At 41.6% G+C, this 20974-nt stretch overlaps 1 protein-coding gene across 3 annotated transcripts in view; it reads left to right on the top strand.

The window, feature by feature from the left end:
• PLD1 (phospholipase D1) overlaps nt 1–20974 on the top strand; it is a 262771-nt gene that overhangs the window by 180330 nt on the left and 61467 nt on the right. For all 3 annotated transcript variants that reach the window (XM_088452406.1, XM_088452407.1, XM_088452405.1), the window contains 5 exons: nt 1828–1911; nt 10005–10086; nt 11146–11256; nt 15258–15461; nt 19415–19634. In XM_088452406.1, coding sequence (XP_088308532.1) covers nt 1828–1911; nt 10005–10086; nt 11146–11256; nt 15258–15461; nt 19415–19634 — 701 coding nt within the window. The remainder of the gene's footprint in view (nt 1–1827; nt 1912–10004; nt 10087–11145; nt 11257–15257; nt 15462–19414; nt 19635–20974) is intronic.

The raw sequence follows: 20974 nt of genomic DNA, 5'->3' as shown, positions 1-20974 counted from the left end.
CTGTACGGCAGGTGCACTTATACACTAATGTTGTCGTAGTAAAGCAGGTGCATGTGCCCTTGTGGTGAGGCATGTCTTTTACATCTAGTGTAGGGCAGGTGCACATATACACTAATGTTGTCGTAGTAAAGCAGGTGCATGTGCCCTTGTGGTGAGGCATGTCTTTTACACCTAGTGTAGGGCAGGTGCACATATACACTAATGTTGTCGTAGTAAAGCAGGTTCATGTGCCCTTGTGGTGAGGCATGTCTTTTACACCTAGTGTAGGGCAGGTGCACATATACACTAATGTTGTCGTAGTAAAGCAGGTGCATGTGCCCTTGTGGTGAGGCATGTCTTTTACACCTAGTGTAGGGCAGGTGCACATATACACTAATGTTGTCGTAGTAAAGCAGGTGCATGTGCCCTTGTGGTGAGGCATGTCTTTTACACCTACTGTAGGGCAGGTGCACTTATACACTAATGTTGTCGTAGTAAAGCAGGTGCATGTGCCCTTGTGGTGAGGCATGTCTTTTACATCTAGTGTAGGGCAGGTGCACATATACACTAATGTTGTCGTAGTAAAGCAGGTGCATGTTCCCTTGTGGTGAGGCATGTCTTTTACACCTAGTGTAGGGCAGGTGCACATATACATTAATGTTGTCGTAGTAAAGCAGGTTCATGTGCCCTTGTGGTGAGGCATGTCTTTTACACCTAGTGTAGGGCAGGTGCACATATACACTAATGTTGTCGTAGTAAAGCAGGTGCATGTGCCCTTGTGGTGAGGCATGTCGTTTACACCTAGTGTAGGGCAGGTGCACATATACACTAATGTTGTCGTAGTAAAGCAGGTGCATGTGCCCTTGTGGTGAGGCATGTCTTTTACACCTAGTGTAGGGCAGGTGCACATATATACTAATGTTATCGTAGTAAAGCAGGTGCATGTGCCCTTGTGGTGAGGCATGTCTTTTACACCTACTGTAGGGCAGGTGCACTTATACACTAATGTTGTCGTAGTAAAGCAGGTGCATGTGCCCTTGTGGTGAGGCATGTCTTTTACATCTAGTGTAGGGCAGGTGCACATATACACTAATGTTGTCGTAGTAAAGCAGGTGCATGTGCCCTTGTGGTGAGGCATTTCTTTTACACCTAGTGTAGGGCAGGTGTACATATACACTAATGTTGTCGTAGTAAAGCAGGTGCATGTGCCCTTGTGGTGAGGCATGTCTTTTACACCTAGTGTAGGGCAGGTGCACATATACACTAATGTTGTCGTAGTAAAGCAGGTGCATGTGCCCTTGTGGTGAGGCATGTCTTTTACACATAGTGTAGGGCAGGTGCACATATACACTAATGTTGATGTAGTAAAGCAGGTGCATGTGCCCTTGTGGTGAGGCATGTCTTTTACACCTAGTGTAGGGCAGGTGCACATATACACTAATGTTGTCGTAGTAAAGCAGGTGCATGTGCCCTTGTGGTGAGGCATGTCTTTTACACCTAGTGTAGGGCAGGTGCACATATACACTAATGTTGTCGTAGTAAAGCAGGTGCATGTGCCCTTGTGGTGAGGCATGTCTTTTACACCTAGTGTAGGGCAGGTGCACATATACCCTAATGTTGTCGTAGTAAAGCAGGTGCATGTGCCCTTGTGGTGAGGCATGTCTTTTACACCTAGTGTAGGGCAGGTGCACACATACACTAATGCTTACGTAGTAAAGCAGGTGCATGAGCTTTTGTGACAGAACACCTCACTTCTTCAGGAAAAGTCATTCTGAAACATCTCATTTGATTTGCAGATTGCATTATTTTATTTAGAAATGTAACTATATTTATTCTGATTTATTTTAGGTACGTCAATGCTAAGGTATATTTTAATGACGTGGCAGATGCTATGGAAGCAGCAAAAGAAGAAATTTTTATTACAGACTGGTGGTTGGTATTGATTTTACAATAACTTTAACTCTATACATTTTAAGTTATATTCCACAATTGATACAGTTGCATTTTATTGTTATTTATGTATTTATGTATACTGTCTTCTGATGGGAAAAATAAGCATATAAATATTTATTTTTATTTATTTTTTTTAACAAATTTTTATTAATGATTATAGAGTAATTGTTGACAATCCGGAGATAAATTAAGTATAAAAAAAACCATTGTCACTACATCAAAGTAACATATAGATATTTCTAACATCTACATCTGTTCTAGATACTCCAACTAACACCATACCGGTGTACTTGTAAGGCCTCCGGACTGAGGAGGTGGGATGTGCGGCTCAGTGACTCATGTCATTGTGGCTCTGCCCCATTTACACAGCAGGGGCGGGGCCATGGCAACGCAATTTACTGCAAATCATGTAATCATCCACCTCACATCCCCCCCCCCTCAATCCGGGAGATGGTCTATTCCCCTGGGAGCGCAGGAGTAATTCGGGAGTCTGTATGGCCAATTTTAGTGCTGCGGGGAGGCAAATAAGTTGTGAGAAATAGATTTGTAAAGCACCTTATAAGTAGATGGGGTTAGGAGTAAAGATATGAAGTGTACATGCCATTTAGGCTGATTTAGCTGTGGATATATATAGTGGTTAAGTCCATCACTGTTGCACATTTTTATCTAAAAGTATGAAACCTATGCTCATGTATCCAAATACCCATTTTTATTTCCTTTCCAGAAGTGAATTGTCATGTTGCTTTCAGCATCATTTTACAGAAGAACATTTTTATTTAAATTTACTAAGCTAATTTTTATGACACTGAAGATAATCTGACTCTTAAATACACAATAACATTCGTTGATTACCAACTGCACCCCTGCTATTTGGTAGTTACCTGCTAGAACAGGGAATGGTTTGTGGCTAGTGGTATACATGGTAAAGTTAAAGGAGCATTACATTCAAAACTAAGAAGTTTATGTATCAAGCAGTGAAAAGTGTGGAGAAGTGATAAGTGGAGAAGTTGCCTATAGCAACCAGTCAGCTCCTACCTATTATTTTATAGACTGTACTTGATAAATGCTACTTCATTGCTGATTGATTGCTATGGGCAACACTTTTCACCGCTTGATACATCAACCCCTATATATCATAGATAAAATACGATTCCAGAAATTTGGTTTCTCAGTGACCAACATTTATGTGATTCGGTGGCTCTTGTACTGGTCTTGTACTCGTTCCTGTTGGCAGTGTTATGTTGATGGTGAATACTGAATCTAAATACAGCAGGTCATTTACTATTAGCCTGTACTTCTTGTCAGTTTTATCCCCTTTACAGTTCTATGGAACCCTTGTGGTGCCTTATTAAAAAAAGATAATAGTAATTTACGCAGTTCAAAACCAGCTTTGCCCAACAGTATGCCTACATTTACCCTAGATGATATTTTACACGACTCGCCCGATTTCGACACATCGGAACGACAAATCGCGTAAAATATGTCCAAATCGTGAGTGTCTACTCACGATCACAGTACCGATCCGCGTACCCGCTGGTCGTACATCGCATCTTCAGATCTTGGCTACTGCAGGTAAGATTTGCCAATCTCATACACGATTTGGTGCAATAGATAGATTTTGTGCACGATAGATCTTTAGTCACATTGGACACTTTTTAGCACCACATCATGTCCTGGAGAGCCTGGGAGCTGCCAGGGAGAGTTCAAGGGTTATTGCTCACTATATCGCATCGTGAGCACATCGTCTGGTGTGTGCGCACCTTTAGTTCTTGAAACAAAATAGCTGCAAAGTGCATTACTCTCTTGCTGGTATATCTGAGAGGTTTTTATTGTTAAATAAATGATCTCATCTCTTTATGCAGCTTCTGACGCTATTTTTCTGTTTGGTTCACTTACAATAGACAAATGTGAGCCCTGTAAGATTCCTAAACTTCTACAACTTGATGTGAATCTCTCTAACGTTTAACTTCAGATATAGGACCTGATTCAGACCCGCTCACAAGCAAGCGGTCGCTCGTTGCAAGCCGGTCGCTATTAGCGCTCGCTCGTTCAGAAAAAGGGGGTGGCTATTCAAATGAACTGTTCGCTCTTTGCGGTCTGTTGCCGCCTCTATGTCTGAACGAGTGAACAAAACATGCAGTCGTTTTTTGGATAAAAACGCCCCCTGGCCGCTCGCATCATACGTCATGTCCGCTATTTATTAGATTAATCGAGTACATCGACCAGCGTATGAACTGCTCGCTATTCTTGTGGTTGGATTTTCCTACCACAAATTTGCGAGCAGTTCTGACTATAAAATAACCCAGTGACGTGGTCAGTGACGCTGCTGTATTAATTATGCACACCCATAAAACACCCGTTTTGACCTTTAAGCACGCCTGCGTTCTGATCTCCACTCCCCGTTTTCAAGCACCTTCCCCTGTTACCACCCACATACGCCTCCTCCTGTCACTCATATTAGCAGGCATTCGCTATTTAGCGAACAAACGATTTTCGGCCGCACTGACTGGTTCGCGCATGCGTATTACGATCCGTACGCATGCGCAGTTGGGCAAACATCGCTCGGAATGAACGAGCGGCCGCTTACGAGCGGCTCTGAATCAGGCCCAATGTTCGCTAATGTGCACTTGCGTGTAGTTTGCAGTGCGCGTGTGCAAACTAGTACGAGCGATTGGAATGTGCTCACTCGCCCTGCCATGACAGCCCAGTGGAATGAATGACAGGAGAGGCCGTTTGTGGGTGGTAAAAGGGGCAGGGTAGTAGTAACGGGGGAGTGGAGTTGCGGACGTAGCTGTGCCAGAGTGTTTCAATGCCGAGGCGTGCATAATTATCAGGCAGTGTCATAGTACACATCACCTGATTTATTTTTACACTGAAGTGCTCGCAGTACTTGCGGTAGGGTACAGTCAATTGCAAGCGCTGCGGTCTGTTCCGATGGTTCCCGATGTACCGATTTTTGTATATACTTCCTGGAGATGACGTACGCTAGTGGGCGGCTAAAGACAGGCTGGTGGGCGTCTATAAACACAAAGTGATCGCTCGCCAAGACATAGTGGGCGTGCTTATGCCTTGCCGTGCGAGCGGCTGTCTTGACGTCACTTAGCTGAATTACCATACGCTGGGAGCGAGCGGTTGCATCTAGCGAGCGGGTCTGAATCAGGTCCATAGTTGTGTATTTTATTTCTAATTGTTTTGATTCAAGTAACAGACACTTTTAATTATTTTTGCAACAAGACTTAAAAAAAAAAAAAGCCTAGGAAATGTTCTGTCTAGCTGTACGGACATCTACAAATATTACTTTCCCACATCTTGAAACTAGTCAGTATCTCAGGGACAAGAATGTACGAGTGTTTGGATAACACAGCCTTGTGAAGCCACAAATTCTTACAGACTGTTTCTCAGAACTGTGGCTGGACGATGGCGTCTATGAGATGGCAGTTGTCCAATTGACCTTGTCCATAATCACTCACATGACCTGAAATGAATGTTTATAAATCACCACTTTGTCCAAAACAGCACAAAGTTTAGGAGTACGGGGAAAACATTTTTCTGCTGCAGGGAACCTAATAAAGTCTATGGTTATAGATTCTGCCAAAAACATAAAACAATAGTTCAGTTCTTCTAAAAGTAGAATGTTTCCCATATTTGTGTTTATATTTTGTCACTCACACATACCTGTAAAATACTGCATGTTGCATGCACAGTTGGCATACGGATGTAAACCAGCTTTCAGTAACAATGCTATGAAGTCACACACCTATCATTTAAAAACTAATTAGACATGGTTTAGCATGCCCAGTGACATTACTTCCTTTTGTCATTCAGGTAAATTTAGAGCAGCACTTGAAAAAACCATAAATATAGATGACGAGTCAGTTCTCCCCGTCATTATAAATTACAGCGTAGCTAAAATATAGTGTAGCATTTTATAGCATCCTGTTTATGAGGAGGATGTTCACACTTTTCTGAGTTTAAAAGTGTTCTAGTCTCATTTTTTCCCTTTGTATTTAATGGGAATATTTAGTCACCTGTTTAATAATATCATTATTATAATATTTTATTTCCTATGAAAGATGTATTAAGTGTGCAAGCAGAGCTCACAATTCAGACATTTTTGTTGTATCTGATTTATAATACCCTTATCTGTTCTTAGAGCCCTCTTATCAGTCACATGTGACAATACTTTTACAGTACAGTAAACTGGGGAGTGGCATGGAGTGGTTATTACATCAGTGGGGGCTGTGTGAAATAACAGTGTATTATGTTACGCATACAACAGACTGCATCTTGTCTATCTGCACTGAACAACTTTTATTCTATCTGCATGACATCAGTGCCTCTTTATCAGACACCCTAATTCAGCACACTCTGGCAAACAAAAGGGCTCTATAGATGTCCCACCAAACTCAGGGAGCTCTAGAGCCTCAAATGCCAAACTACAATCTATGGCTACAAAAGCTGCAAGGGACAAACACGCTGGTAACAGAACATACTGACAGCTACGTAAAAATGTATTACAGCTGGTAGGAGGCGTAGCCAAGGGCCATAAGGGCTTGTTAATACAAGAGCTTGTTACAAACACAAAATGACAGTGAACAACCATATGGACAATGCAAGCCTATGGTACCACCCAATTTTTGTTTCTATGGCTAAGCAGTGAAAGTCCGGAGAATTCAGATCTCAATGGATTGAAGAGAGAAAAAAAAGCTGCCTGTAAACGAGCTCTACACTGAGTATATAACAGAGCGCAGGCTAAGAGGTGGCAGACACAACTACCTAAAGCTGGGTACACACTATACAATGTGTTTACCCAGCAACATAACAATGTGATGCAATGATACTGTGTACAGAGGCGCAGTATGTCGTTATATCACAGCAGATGGGACGATGCATGCAGCATATATCGTACAACAGATTGTATAGTGTGTGCCCAGCCTATGTTTGCTCATAGGGGTAATGCAATAGGTTTAGATTTAGCAAAACTGGTGCAATTCCAGTGTCATTCCTGCGAGTTTTAAGTATGTAATAGAATGAGATATGCTGCAAACTCACCAGAATGGTGCCTGAACCAATCTTGTCACTATAGTTATCTTCCATATGTTCCTAATAATAAAGATATAATTCATCCAATGTAGTAGTCAGCGAGTTGAAATACAGATGTGTAGCCTGAATACGCCATGTAGCATGATATGCCTGGCATGAGTGAACCGCCTGGTCTCGTGAGACTCTGTTATTATCGGGCATCTTTTTTGCATCTTTATTTGCCGAAAATGCATCTAAGCCGCAATGGGATGTGACTAGGATGCACGAGGAGACTGTGCTATTTAATGTGATATGTGACACTTGTATATCTGTGTGTGACTGGGACTGTGCTGATTCATGTGATATGTGACACTTGTATATCTGTATGTGACTGAGACTGTGCTGATTCATGTGATATGTGACACTTGTATATCTGTGTGTGACTGAGACTGTGCTGATTAATGTGATATGTGACACTTGTATATCTGTGTGTGACTGAGACTGTGCTGATTAATGTGATATGTGACAATTGTATATCTGTGTGACTGAGACTGCTGATTCATGTGATATGTGACACTTGTATATCTGTGTGTGACTGGGACTGTGCTGATTCATGTGATATGTGACACTTGTATATCTGTGTGTGACTGAGACTGTGCTGATTCATGTGATATGTGACACTTGTATATCTGTGTGTGACTGAGACTGTGGTGATTCATGTGATATGTGACACTTGTATATCTGTGTGTGACTGAGACTGTGCTGATTAATGTGATATGTGACACTTGTATATCTGTGTGTGACTGAGACTGTGCTGATTAATGTGATATGTGACACTTGTATATCTGTGTGTGACTGAGACTGTGCTGATTAATGTGATATGTGACACTTGTATATGTGACTGAGACTGCTGATTCATGTGATATGTGACACTTGTATATCTGTGTGTGACTGGGACTGTGCTGATTCATGTGATATGTGACACTTGTATATCTGTGTGTGACTGAGACTGTGCTGATTCATGTGATATGTGACACTTGTATATCTGTGTGTGACTGAGACTGTGCTGATTCATGTGATATGTGACACTTGTATATCTGTGTGTGACTGAGACTGCTGATTCATGTGATATGTGACACTTGTATATCTGTGTGTGACTGAGACTGTGCTGATTAATGTGATATGTTACACTTGTATATCTGTGTGTGACTGAGACTGTGCTGATTAATATGATATGTGACACTTGTATATCTGTGTGACTGAGACTGTGCTGATTAATGTGATATGTGACACTTGTATATCTGTGTGTGTATACAAGTGTCACATATCACATGAATCAGCACAGTCTCAGTCACACACAGATATACAAGTGTCACATATCACATGAATCAGCACAGTCCCAGTCACACACAGATATACAAGTGTCACATATCACATTAAATAGCACAGTCTCCTCGTGCATCCTAGTCACATCCCATTGCGGCTTAGATGCATTTTTGGCAAATAAAGATGCAAAAAAGATGCCCGGTAATAACAGAGTCTCACGAGACCAGGCGGTTCACTCATGCCAGGCATATCATGCTACATGGCGTATTCAGGCTACACATCTGTATTTCAACTCGCTGACTACTACATTGGATGAATTATATCTTTATTATTAGGAACATATGGAAGATAACTATAGTGACAAGATTGGTTCAGGCACCATTCTGGTGAGTTTGCAGCAAATCTCATTCTATTACATACTTAAAACTCGCAGGAATGACACTGGAATTGCACCAGTTTTGCTAAATCTAAACCTATTGCATTACCCCTATGAGCAAACATAGGCTGGGCACACACTATACAATCTGTTGTACGATATATGCTGCATGCATCGTCCCATCTGCTGTGATATAACGTCATACTGCGCCTCTGTACACAGTATCATTGCATCACATTGTTATGTTGCTGGGTAAACACATTGTATAATACTGGTAATTGTGGTCCACAGGGAGGGGGAGGGCCTAAAATAAAGCTTGAGAGTTGTAATGAGTCAGGCATTGCCCCAAAAGTGGTCATCTTTATCTCCTCTCTAAGCTTCTCCAGGAGACCAGGAGAAGAGAAACCAAAAGTAGGTAAGTATGATAGATGGCCTCATGGCAGCGAGATTGATGAAATCTGACATTTGAGGACTACAGTATTAGTTCATATCTGCTGCCTATTTCAACACATCCAGATCCTATTGTACAGCAGCACACAGGCCATTCCACTACAAATATCTCACTGTTATTGTGTTTGAAATTTTATATATATTTTTTAAACAAATAATTTTCAAATCTAGATGTATCAAGCAGTAAAAAAAGAGGAGTGGTGGACCAGTGGAGAAGTTGCACATAGCAACCAATCAGCTTTGAGGTAGCATTTACTAAGTACATTTTATAAATGATCGCTAGAATATGATTCGTTGCTATGGACAACTTCTCCACTCTTCTCACAGTTGTGCTACCACTCTGCCTATGTTAGTAATGGTGTAAAGCTTACTCCAAAAATTTAGCTCAGAGAAATGTCTCAAGTGAAGATAAAACATGTTTGATGGGTTAATTTTGTATATTAGCCTTGCCAGATGATGTAGTGTAATGTATGTTATATTGTTGCATGTTATATTGCTGTTACCTGCCAAACACAATTTTAACAAAATAAAGTGAGTTCTATATGGTCTTTAGAAAAGTAGAGAATACAAAATATGAGTAAACACACAATTTTTATATAAATTAGAGTGGTATACACAAAATTTGTAATCTTTATATCACACAACACAATTCTTGCTCCTCAACATGCAAACCTTAAATATATGTTAATATACCCTTAAGAGTCTTAAAATGCTTAATTCAATTAAAATGTGAGTATTGACATGAATAATTTATTTCCTTATATATCCCTTCAGATGTGTAATATTGTTTGAAATCACAAGCATGGATAGACATCAATGATGAAATGTGCAATTCATCTTTCATTGGCCTCTAATGTTTTGTAAAACATTTTAATTTTAACAAATACTCTTTTTCAAGGCTGAGCCCAGAAATATTCCTCAAGCGACCGGTCGTGGAAGGGAACCGATGGAGATTGGATTGCATCCTAAAGAGAAAGGCGGTGAGTGAGTTTGATTTTGATGTTTGATGTGTAGAACACGATACAGGTTTTAGTCTATTATAAAAATCTCATTCCAGACTTCATTAAAGAGATTAATACTTTTGGTGGTATGAATGTTTCTGCCTTTTAATATATTTTTTATCGCATGATTTGTCAAGCTTACCACTTCTAAAGAGGAACTTCACCCAAAAGTTACAATTTAGAATTGGGTGCAGTTTTCTGTGTTGAGACAATAAACAGCCCTGCTTACTTGGTGCGTGCAGTTTGTCCAATCCATTGGCCGCTTTTACAGGACACAGTAGATAGAGCTCAGAGAGGCATTACAAAGCTCCTCTGCTTGCTACATTCTGTGACATGTGACTGTAGTTTCCGTGGTCTTCCATGGCACTGTTCAGAAATATAAATCATTAATAGATCAATATAGTGAATTAAATTAAATTACTTTTACAGTTGTCTGGATTTTATACAAGTACCTTCTATATTGGGACTGTCATTTCCTTAATCATCATTGGATGGTACTGTTATTCTACTAATTACTCTCCGTGACATTCTATTGACTTTCAGATGTTATAGCATTTTTTCCATGTTTCGGTGGTATTGTTTCTCTTTAGTGGGTGACTGCAGCTTGTCCTTATCTATAAGATGTTGTACTGAATATATTTATATTTTGTATAATTGAGATATGTTTATTTAATAATTTAATTAAAATTATTGGGGGTTTTTTGCCATATTAAATATTAGATTTTATTTTTAATATAGAAATGTGTCTTGATCTATATTAGGTTTTCTGCCCTATCAGTATTTTACGATTCTTCTCTTAGCGCAGTTCAACGTTTTAATTTATAGGGAATTTTTTTTCATGGGATCGCTGCTTGAACTTTAAAAGATCTGTCCCAAAACTTAGTGACAATGAATATATAATATAAATTCCCCATCATTTTCAGTCAGGCCTAGCCATGCTTGTTATTATATTTTTTTATTGCTAACGGTTGTAATGGTTTCACCATGATGATGTAAAAGTAATGTTAATATTATTGAATTGCTTCCTTGCTATTACAGCAACAAGGAGTAAAGATATTTGTCATGCTGTATAAAGAAGTAGAATTGGCATTGGGAATAAACAGCGAGTACAGCAAGAGGACACTCCTGCGGATACACCCCAATATTAAGGTATGACAGATGGCAGTGTCCGGAAATACAGTAATAGGTGTGTTCATTTCCTCAGTTTCTATGAAGCTATGTGTGTATGGACTAGGGGTGAACGGGTTCGGTTCTACTCGGTTCCGTTCGGATTTAAAAACCGAATCTTATTGGCTATCAGCTGTCACAAGTTTTGGATAGCCAATAAGATTCGGTTTTTAAATCCGAACGGAACCGAGTAGAACCGAACCCACTCACCCCTTGTATGGACATATACATACAGTACTGTATGCTGTTTATTCTGCTCCCTGCATGTTCAACTTCTACCTGGTTCAGATCTTTCGGGTCTTGCATGGGGGTTACCACATGTATCTGGAGCACAGAGTGGAGCTTGAAGACAGTGTTGTGTCCAAACAGTCAGACTGTCACTGAAGAGCTGGCATCCAGCAATCGTTGAGTCGCTGATTAGTACATTAGGGCTAACATAGAGTCCAGGAACTGAGGATGGGCTTCAGGCAATAAACTTTTGCTTACCTAGCAGCTCAGTTGGTAGTCACAGTTCCATAAGTAACAGTCACAGTTCTATAGGTAAGGTGCTTGTGGGCTAGGTGATTATTGCAGTCAATTTACTATTATTAATTGCTGCATAAAGGCAATTTCTGAGCTCTACCCTACACAGCACCTACAACTATGCTAAGCCAATGACAGTGCTATCTTTGTTGCTACATGGTGATGTAATTTTATTCTATGGGGCCTATTATTTTGCTTCTCTACTTGTCAATCTTGTATCCATATATAGTAATGAATTTTGAAGAGTTAAAGGTCTGGCAATACTTTAGAGCAGGGGTTTTCAACCCTAATCCTCAAGTACCACCAGCAGGTCATGTTTTGTGGATTACTCTAATCAGGTACAGGTGAGTTAATCTCCTTTGTTAGGTCAGTAATTATCCCGCCTGCTTCCACAGACAGAATTCCACAATATATGACCTGTTAGTGGTACCTGAGGATTGTGGTTGATAACCACTGCTTTAGTATGTAGACAAACAAATGATTCTTCCAAGATGATACACCTGATCAGTTCTGAAAGGAACAGTCTTCTCAGCCTACATCAAATGGGATCATTGTCCAAAACGTAAGGAGGATGTGTCACCTTTACTGCGTGACCTGGACATTTGGCCTGCATGCAGAATGTCTGCCTCTATAGAATCCTGTCCTGCAGTTAGTTATGCATTACACAGGTCTGCTAAATTTAAGGTATTGAAAGCTTTTTTAATAATACTTTTATAGTCTTAATTATACTCCTGTGTACATTAAGAAATAGTATATTAAAAAAAATGACCACATAACATTTAAATATAAGGGGGTTACATAGATTTATAAGAAAAAAAAGAAGTTTAATTGTTTTTGAAATATTTATTGTGAATTGCGAAGTCCACGCCAAAAGTTCCACAATATTCATTACACGTCCGAAATGTTCATCTTTTATTAAATTTCAGGGCCTGTAAAAATGCCTCCCTTCAGTTTAGCATCGGATAGGTTAGGGAATTTGGTGCAAAGATATTTAAAACACTGTGTCTTAATTACATAATAAAATAACAATAAAATCAAACAATAATAACAATAAAACCATAATTATGGAAAAAAATCGTTAATATCTTGTTTTTTTTGTCTTCAAACTTTGTTTTGTCGCTTTTCGCTTATAAGCTTTTTCTGTCGTCTCTGTGTATCATCCAGCAGTAGTGAGCCCTCATGCTGACGTCCCAACGATCCTGGTATCTTCTTTCTACATCTTTAACGTCTTGGTGGAACCGTTAACCCTGTTCTTCACTGTAGTCTCCGAGATTATTCGGGAAATGCTCAATATGGGAATTCAAAAAATGTACCTTTAAACTCATATTGCAGCCAAGGTTTCTGTAACTATTAAGCATTTCCCTGACAATTTCTTTGTAGTTTGGATCCTTGACATTGTCTAAAAATTTTGAAATCACTTGTTTGAACAAAGTCCACGCCGAAAGTTCTACAATATTCATTACACGCCCGAAATGTTCATCTGTTATTAACTTTCTAATGTCAGGGCCTGTAAAAGTGCCTTCCTTCAGTTTAGCATTGGATAGGTTAGGGAATTTGGTGCAAAGATATTTAAAAGTTTCTCCATCTTTAGGCAGTGATTTTACAAATTGATTCATCAGTCCTAATTTTATATGTAGAGGTGGAAGTAAAACTTTATTTGGATCTACTAAACTGGATTTGATTACATTATTTTTTTCCAATTTCTAAACTTTTTCGAGCTGGCCAGTTGTTTTTTTGCCAATGTAAATTTTTAGCTCTGCTATCCCATTCACAGAAAAAAACATGGAAATTTAGTGTAACCTTGTTGCTGGGCAAGTACCATGCATAAAAAATTACTTATTCATAAATACACGTTTTGCAGAAAAACTTGATGTAATATGCAAAATCGGGATTCATTTTCGTGTTCAGAAGCCAAAAATCTATAAGTATCGCATACATTCGTTAAAGAAGCTTTTTCATCGCAGACCTGTGTTATCAGAAGACCAGGTCTGCCCCTAGGTGGGCAGCATAAACTTCTTCCTGATCAGCAATAGCACTAGCAATAGCACAGACAAGAAACAGATTCCACATAATGTATGACTTAAACATAGGACTTTCCAGGAGTCTTTTTTTTTTCAAAGGACTGAGGAAAGCAAAACTTGCAGCAATACCAGGGTACATATCTCTTTCTTTAGAAATCAAAAGGTCAAAAGAAACCAAAGTGATATTTTCTATTTTGCAAAATGAAGTTATTCTGTGTTTCCATGTGCTAAATGATATTTAGAGGCAAAGATCAGGGCACATGGGCAGTGGCGTAACTAGGGTATTTGGAGCCCAGGGCAAATTTGAAAAGGGAGCCGCCGCCCCCCCCCCGTGCGTGGCAAAAAAATGGGCGTGGTCACTTAAAAATGGGGCGTGTCAACATGACACACCCCTTTATTTTCAAACTGAACATTCCTATCCATATGCACCTTAACCCCAGTAGTACCCCTTATACAGTACCCCCAGTATGCAGTTGTGGTCCCTCTCATGCAGGCCCATAGTAGTGCCCCTTATACAGTATCCCCAGTAGTGGTCCCTCTTATACAGCCCCCAATTAGTTCCCCTTACTCAGTACCCCCAGTAGTGGCCCCCCCAAATGCAGTGCCCCACGTAGTGTTCCCCCTTATGCAGTGCCCACAGTAGCAGTCCCCACAATGCAGTGCGCCCAGTAGCGGTATCCCCTTATGCAGTGCCCTTTTATATAGTGCCCCCAGCAGTAGCCCCCCCCATGCAGTTTTCCCAGTAGTGGTCCCCTTATGTAGGCACCCTGTAGTGATCCCCCCTATCTAGTGCCCCCTGTAGTGGTCCCCGCAGTGCCCCTAGCAGTAAGCCCCTTATATAGTGCCCCCAGCAGTAGTGTCCCCCCCTCCCATGCAGTGCCCCCAGTAGTGGTCCCCCTGATGCAGGCTCCCAGTAGTGACCCCCCCCTATCCAGTGGTCCCTGTAGTGGCCCTTCCTATTATTGCCCCCAGTAGTGGTCCCCCGAGTGCAGTGCCTCTAGTAATACTAGGCCCCTTTTAGAATGCCCCCAGTGGTAGTCCCCCCCCAAGTAGTAGTCCCCAGTAGAGGTCCTCTCAATGGCACCCCCAGTAGAGGTCCCCCCCAGTAGTAGCCAACCCCTCCCCCGTTGTGCAGATAGGTTTAAAAATAAATAAATATATATAAAAATATACTTACTGATTCCACAATGCTCCTGCTCCTGTCCGCGATGCCGCTCCCGCCCTCCAGTCCGCCCGGGCTGGCGCGCTCAGCATTATGGGACTGACGTCATGACGTCAGTCCCATTACCCACTGCAGGAGCCGGACGGAAGTCTATTATGTGAGGCATTGCTTTGTTCAGTATCCCCACGTTTGTGTTCTCTCTCTTATGCAGTGTGCTTACCCAGAGTGCACTGAAAACAGAGTGCTATGATCATATCTGTCCATTTTGATTGATTTAGGTGATGAGACATCCAGATCACATGTCTTCCTCTGTCTACCTGTGGGCACATCATGAGAAAATTGTTGTGATAGATCAGTCAGTGTCTTTTGTTGGAGGCATTGACCTGGCTTATGGGCGGTGGGATGACGACGAGCACAGGCTGACTGATGTTGGAAGCGTCAAGCGAATCACAGCAGCACAGTCCTCTACTGCCATAAACACGGTAATTTGCTAAAATAAGCCACCCCTCTTATTCTTTATGGGTTTTATTTCTATACCATTTCAGGTAATCACATAATAATTTGTACTCATTGTCAGTGGTACAACTTTGTCTTTTTGTTTTTCTTTGCTATTGTATATTAACTAATAGTTACACCATTTAATTAAAACACATAGGAGGGATGGGTAAAATGTACTTATACATACTAAGTTACATCAGTACTACGGTGTTATCCCTGGGAGCTGGCATGGTGAAGATCTTTGGTGTAAGAACAAGTTTAAATAATTATTTAAATATATTTCTCTGAATTTCCATTTTTTTGTGATATTTGAAATATAAAAGCTTATGCAATATCCATGCCAGTGGTTTGTGAATTAGGGTGTGTTTCACACATCCACAGAACAGGGCCAAGACTAGGATTTTTGTCACCCGGGGCAAGACAGTAATTTGGCGCCCCCTGGTAATTCCCCCATAGTAATGCCCTCTTCAGCAGTGCACCTATAGTAATGCTCCCTGAGGTAATGCCCCTGTAGTAGTGCCTCCATAGTAATGCCCATATGATAATGCCCCTGTAGTAGTGCCCATAAAGTAATGCCCCTGTAGTGCCAATATGGTAATGCCCCTGTAGTAGTGCCCATATGGTAATTCCCCTGTAGTGCCCATATAGTAATGTCCCTGTAGTGCCGCTTACAGAAAAAAAAAACATTACTTACCTTAAACCCCGCTCTGACGTCTGGTCCGCCCGGCTGCTTTTCGCAACTATGGGAGAGACGTCATGATGTCTCTCCCATAGTGCCCATGGGGAGAGCCGGAAGCTGGAGTTCAGGAGAGGACTTCAGCCTCCAGCTACCACGGCGCTGCAGGGAAGGAGCCGGGCGACCCTGCCGGTAATAAAATCTCAGCGGGCGTTCGGCTTGGTGCCTCCCTGCGGCGCCGGGCTGGAGGACACTGGCGGCGGCACAGGCACCTCCAGCCCCCCCCCCTAGTTTCGGCCCTGCACAGAGCATATAAAGTGAATAAATCAATTCCTAAAAAAAAACATGCAATGAAACCAAAACATTTGACTCTGTAATAGAGATTTAGTTACCTGTGACGTTAGTACCAGCATGCCCGGCTAGCCTCTGTCTGACACCACCAGCTTGGCACTGCACTGTGCCACATCAATATATCCTGCTACATAAAATAGTATGTATTTTATGTGGTGGTTATTTTATGTGGTGGTCATACAAATAATATGTTATACTACTCTGTGGCATTCCTCCATATACCTCTTATATAGACTATATACCTACATTTAGCCTCACCTGCCACTAAATTTCATTATATCCCCCAAAGCTTTACGTGCAATTTTATATTCAATGGGCCAAATGTAATAGGTAGTCTGTTTTGGTAAATTTGCGAGTTTGGTGCTAAACTCACAATTTTTCACAACTCTCCAAGGTAATAGGGTGTCTGTTCACTAAAACTCGCATTTTTCAGAGTTACTAAAACTCTCCATTCTCAAACTCGCATCCAGATGTTTTCACATTGAAAACAATCAACTCGCCCAATGTAATAGAGTGTCTGTTTCAGACTCGCAAAAAAAAAGATTACCAAAAGTCCCCAAATAATAGACCTGCTTCAGGCTAGCGAGTACATCCTGAGCAGGTCAGATTAACACAGAAACATGCACATATCCGTGAGATATGTACATGTTTGTGTGTGTACTTATGTTAAATGTTTAAAAAAAAAAAATCCATACTCACCTCTCCTATGCGTCGATCATGTCCACTGGCAATCCAGGTGTTAAAATAAAAAACCCCGATCCATACGGACTGAGCAATGGTATCATTGATGTAACCACAAGATTAACCTCAATTAATCTTGCGGCTACGATGTAGCGGTTCTCACCATAGACGTTTATGGGGATTTATCACCATAGACGTCTATGGGACACACAGGCTGGCTGCATTTGGCTAATCAGGGAGCTGCTCCGACGGAGATGCTCCCCGATTGGCTGGCGGTCCCTTCACTGACGGGGCACACGTGTGCCCCGGTCATTTACACGGAGCAAAGGTATGTGTACACACATACCTTTGCTCAGTCCGTATGGATCGGGTTTTTTTGCGTTTTTTTATTTTAACCCCTGGATTGCCAGTGGACATGATCGACGCATAGGAGAGGTGAGTATGGATTTTTTTTTTTCAGGTACACCCCTATGGATTACTTCGGATACTAGGTGAGTATGTGTGAGTGTGAGTGTGCATGTATGTTTTATTAAAATTATACTTTCACGGTGTATGTTTGTTTATTTACGTATTTCTTTAGTTGTGGAACTACAAGTGCCAGCGGGCCCGTAATGCCCCGCATGCTGGTATTTGTGGTTCTCCAAATACCAGCATGCAGGGGAGGCTTGCTGGTACTTGTGGTTCTACAACCAAAGACAATATGGAAACTTTAATTTGACACTTTACACTATCAACCCGGCACCCAGCGCCCTAGGGTGCCGGGGATAGCCCCAGGCTATCAGTCTAGGCCTGGGGTGCCCTGGAGAGGGGGACCCCTTTATTGGGGGGGTCCCCAACTCCCCAGGGATCCCCGGCCTCGACTGACTAGCAGTCAGGGATAATGCTTTGGCCAGGGAAACCGGTGAAAGGTTTTCCCTGGCTGTGGCATTATCCCCCTGCTAGAAAGAGTTCGGTGCTGGTTCTGGAATTTTCAGGGGACCCCTACTTGTTTTGTCCCCTGATTTTCCAGAACCAGGACCAGCTCAACAAAGCCCTGGGCTGGTTCTTAATATACAGGGGCCCCCTACGCATTTTGGCCCCTGTATTTTTAGAACCAGAACAGGCTTTATAAAGCCCGGGGCTGGTTATGCTTTTGGGGAGGGGGTGCACTTTTTTTTTTTTAACACACACAGAAGCCATCACGGATCTCACTGATCTGTGATGGCTTCTCTAAAACTCGCACCTTTTAATGCTACTCGCATTAAAAGGTGTCAGTTTACATAGTCCTAAACTCGCCTGCACTCGCAAATGCCTCGAGCTGAAAAGTTCGCAGGCTATTGAATTTGCGAGTTTCAGTACAAACTCGCACTTTTCAAAAGTGCGAGAAAGTGCGAGTTTGTACTGTTACTAAAACTGACACCTATTACATTTGGCCCAATATGCTTATAAAGCTTTATGTGCAAGAAATGCATGGCCCGTATAGTCAACCTATGTCCATATAGTATCTCATACCACCAGGTCTCTAATATGTACAGCCATGGGCAAAGGTTTTGAGAATGACACAAGTATTGGTTTTCACAAAGTTTGCTGCTTCAGTGTTTTACCAAGACCCACAAAGTCTGACAAACTCCAAGCATTGATTAGACAAGAATGCGTGGCCATCAGTCAGTATATGGCCCAGAAGTTGATTGACAGCATGCCAGGGCGAATTGCAGAGGTCTTGAAAAAGAAGGGTCAACACTGCAAATATTGACTCTTTGCATAAACTTAATGTAATTGTCAATAAAAGCCTTTGACACTCATGAAATGCTTGTAATTTTACTTCAGGATACCATAGTAACCTCTGACAGAAAGGTCTAAAAACACTGAAGGAGCAAACTTTGTGAAAACCAATACTTGTGTCATTCTCAAAACTTTTGGCCATGGCTGTACATATACTGTAGTGTGATATGTCCCCATGTATTATATGGAAGCATATGAGACTACACGATGAAGCCTAATGTCTCTCAGGTGTGCAGGATCCATAGGGGAAGCAGCCTTGTACCTGTCTGTACTTTTCCCAACCTGGATATGGGGGGTCAGTGGCAATGCTCGGAATGCTGTGAATTACTGATTAGATGACAATATTGATTGCAGTGCAGTGGATGGTATAGAGCACTGCAGTAAATTAGATGGTTATAACCGGGTGACAATGATGACCTCAGTGAATTGGGTGTAATATGATGATTAGTAAACAGACTGTGTTGTTAGGTCCTGTCGGGCTCCAATCAGGCTCTGAATGGTAAAGACCAGTCTCAGGGGAAGATCAGCTTCCAATTACAGACCAACCAAGCTGAAGAAGTGGTGGATAGCTCCAAGATTCGAGGATTGGGAAAATCCAGAAAGTTCGCTAAGTTCAGCCTGTACAAGCAGCTCCACAAAAACAACCTCCAGCATGCAGACAGCGTCAGCAGCATAGACAGCCAGTCACGTATGTACTTCCCATTTATTTATTCTGTTATATCCAGTTTATTTTCTGATCTCTTTGTTTGCATCATACAGCACAATCAGTCAATTGACCACGTTTTTAATGTTTGAATAATGCGTGAAACCCAAAGTTAATGTAAAGCATATGGTAAATAGCACATAGAGCACCTATGGTTTTAAAACAGAAAATTGGATTCCCCGTTATTCAAGAAGTTTACTCAGCTGATAAAAGCCAGATCTTACTTATTTGGTCAAAGCACAGTTAAACATTTATTTATGTCTTGTACTTATTGATAAAAGCTAATATCTGATTGGTTGCTATGAATTATAGCACAAATGCGAATTATATTAATAAATAAGCCTACACTGTAATTATGGGGAAACATGAGTTAGTACATTCTCTTCAGGAACCTATTATTGATGTATTAGTATGAGAGAGAAAATATTCCTCACCAAGCGCCTTATTCTGAGTTGGACATTGCAGCGTCCATGTGTGCGTCTTGTGCCTGTTTCTGTGACTTTATGCAAATGCCGGCACAAGCCCTCCCTTGGTGTACAGCCGTACGTCTGACTGGTCAAGGACTGAGAGGACCACTTCCATCATCTTTAGTGCTGAAATACCACTTGGTGCATATTTAGATATAACCATCAGTCATACAATTGAAACTAACACCAGCCCCGTGCTAGGTGCAGATTCCCTCTCAGAGTATGGCCTCCAATGTGAGCGATTAAGTGTCTGAGGACCTCATTCAGAGCCGCTCGCTATTTGCGGTCATTCGTTCAAAAAAAAGGGGTGGCTATTCAAATGAACTGTTCGCTCTTTGCGGTCTGTTCACGCCTCTATGTCTGAACGAGCGAGCAAAACTTTCGGTCGAAATTTTGAAAAATACGCCCCCTTGCCGCTCGCACCATACGTCATGTCCGCTATTTATTTGATTAATCGAGTACATCGAACAGCGTATGAACTGCTCGCTATTCTTGTGGTTGGTTTTTCCTACCACTATATTGCGAGCAGTTCTGACTATAAAACAACCAGGTGACGTGGTCGATGACGCTGCTGTATTAATTATGCACACCCTTAAAACGCCCGTTTTGACCTTTAAGCACGCCTGTGTTCTGAATTCCACTCCCCGTTTTCAAGCACCTTCCCCTGTTACCACCCACATACGCCTTATCCTGTTACTCAAAATAGCAGGCATTCGCTATTTAGTGAACTAACGATTTTCGGCCGCACTGACTGGTTCGCGCATGCGTATTACAAACCGTACGCATGCGCAGATGTGCGAACATCGCTCGGAACGAACAAGCGGCCGCTTACGAGCGGCTCTGAATCAGGCCCTGAGT

The sequence above is a fragment of the Taudactylus pleione genome, unplaced genomic scaffold (assembly GCF_031769625.1).
Source record: "Taudactylus pleione unplaced genomic scaffold, aTauple2 ptg000037l, whole genome shotgun sequence".
NCBI classification, from domain to species: domain Eukaryota; kingdom Metazoa; phylum Chordata; class Amphibia; order Anura; family Myobatrachidae; genus Taudactylus; species Taudactylus pleione.
The sequence above is the reverse complement of the archived record's forward strand: the minus strand, read 5'-3'. Positions and strand labels throughout refer to the sequence as shown.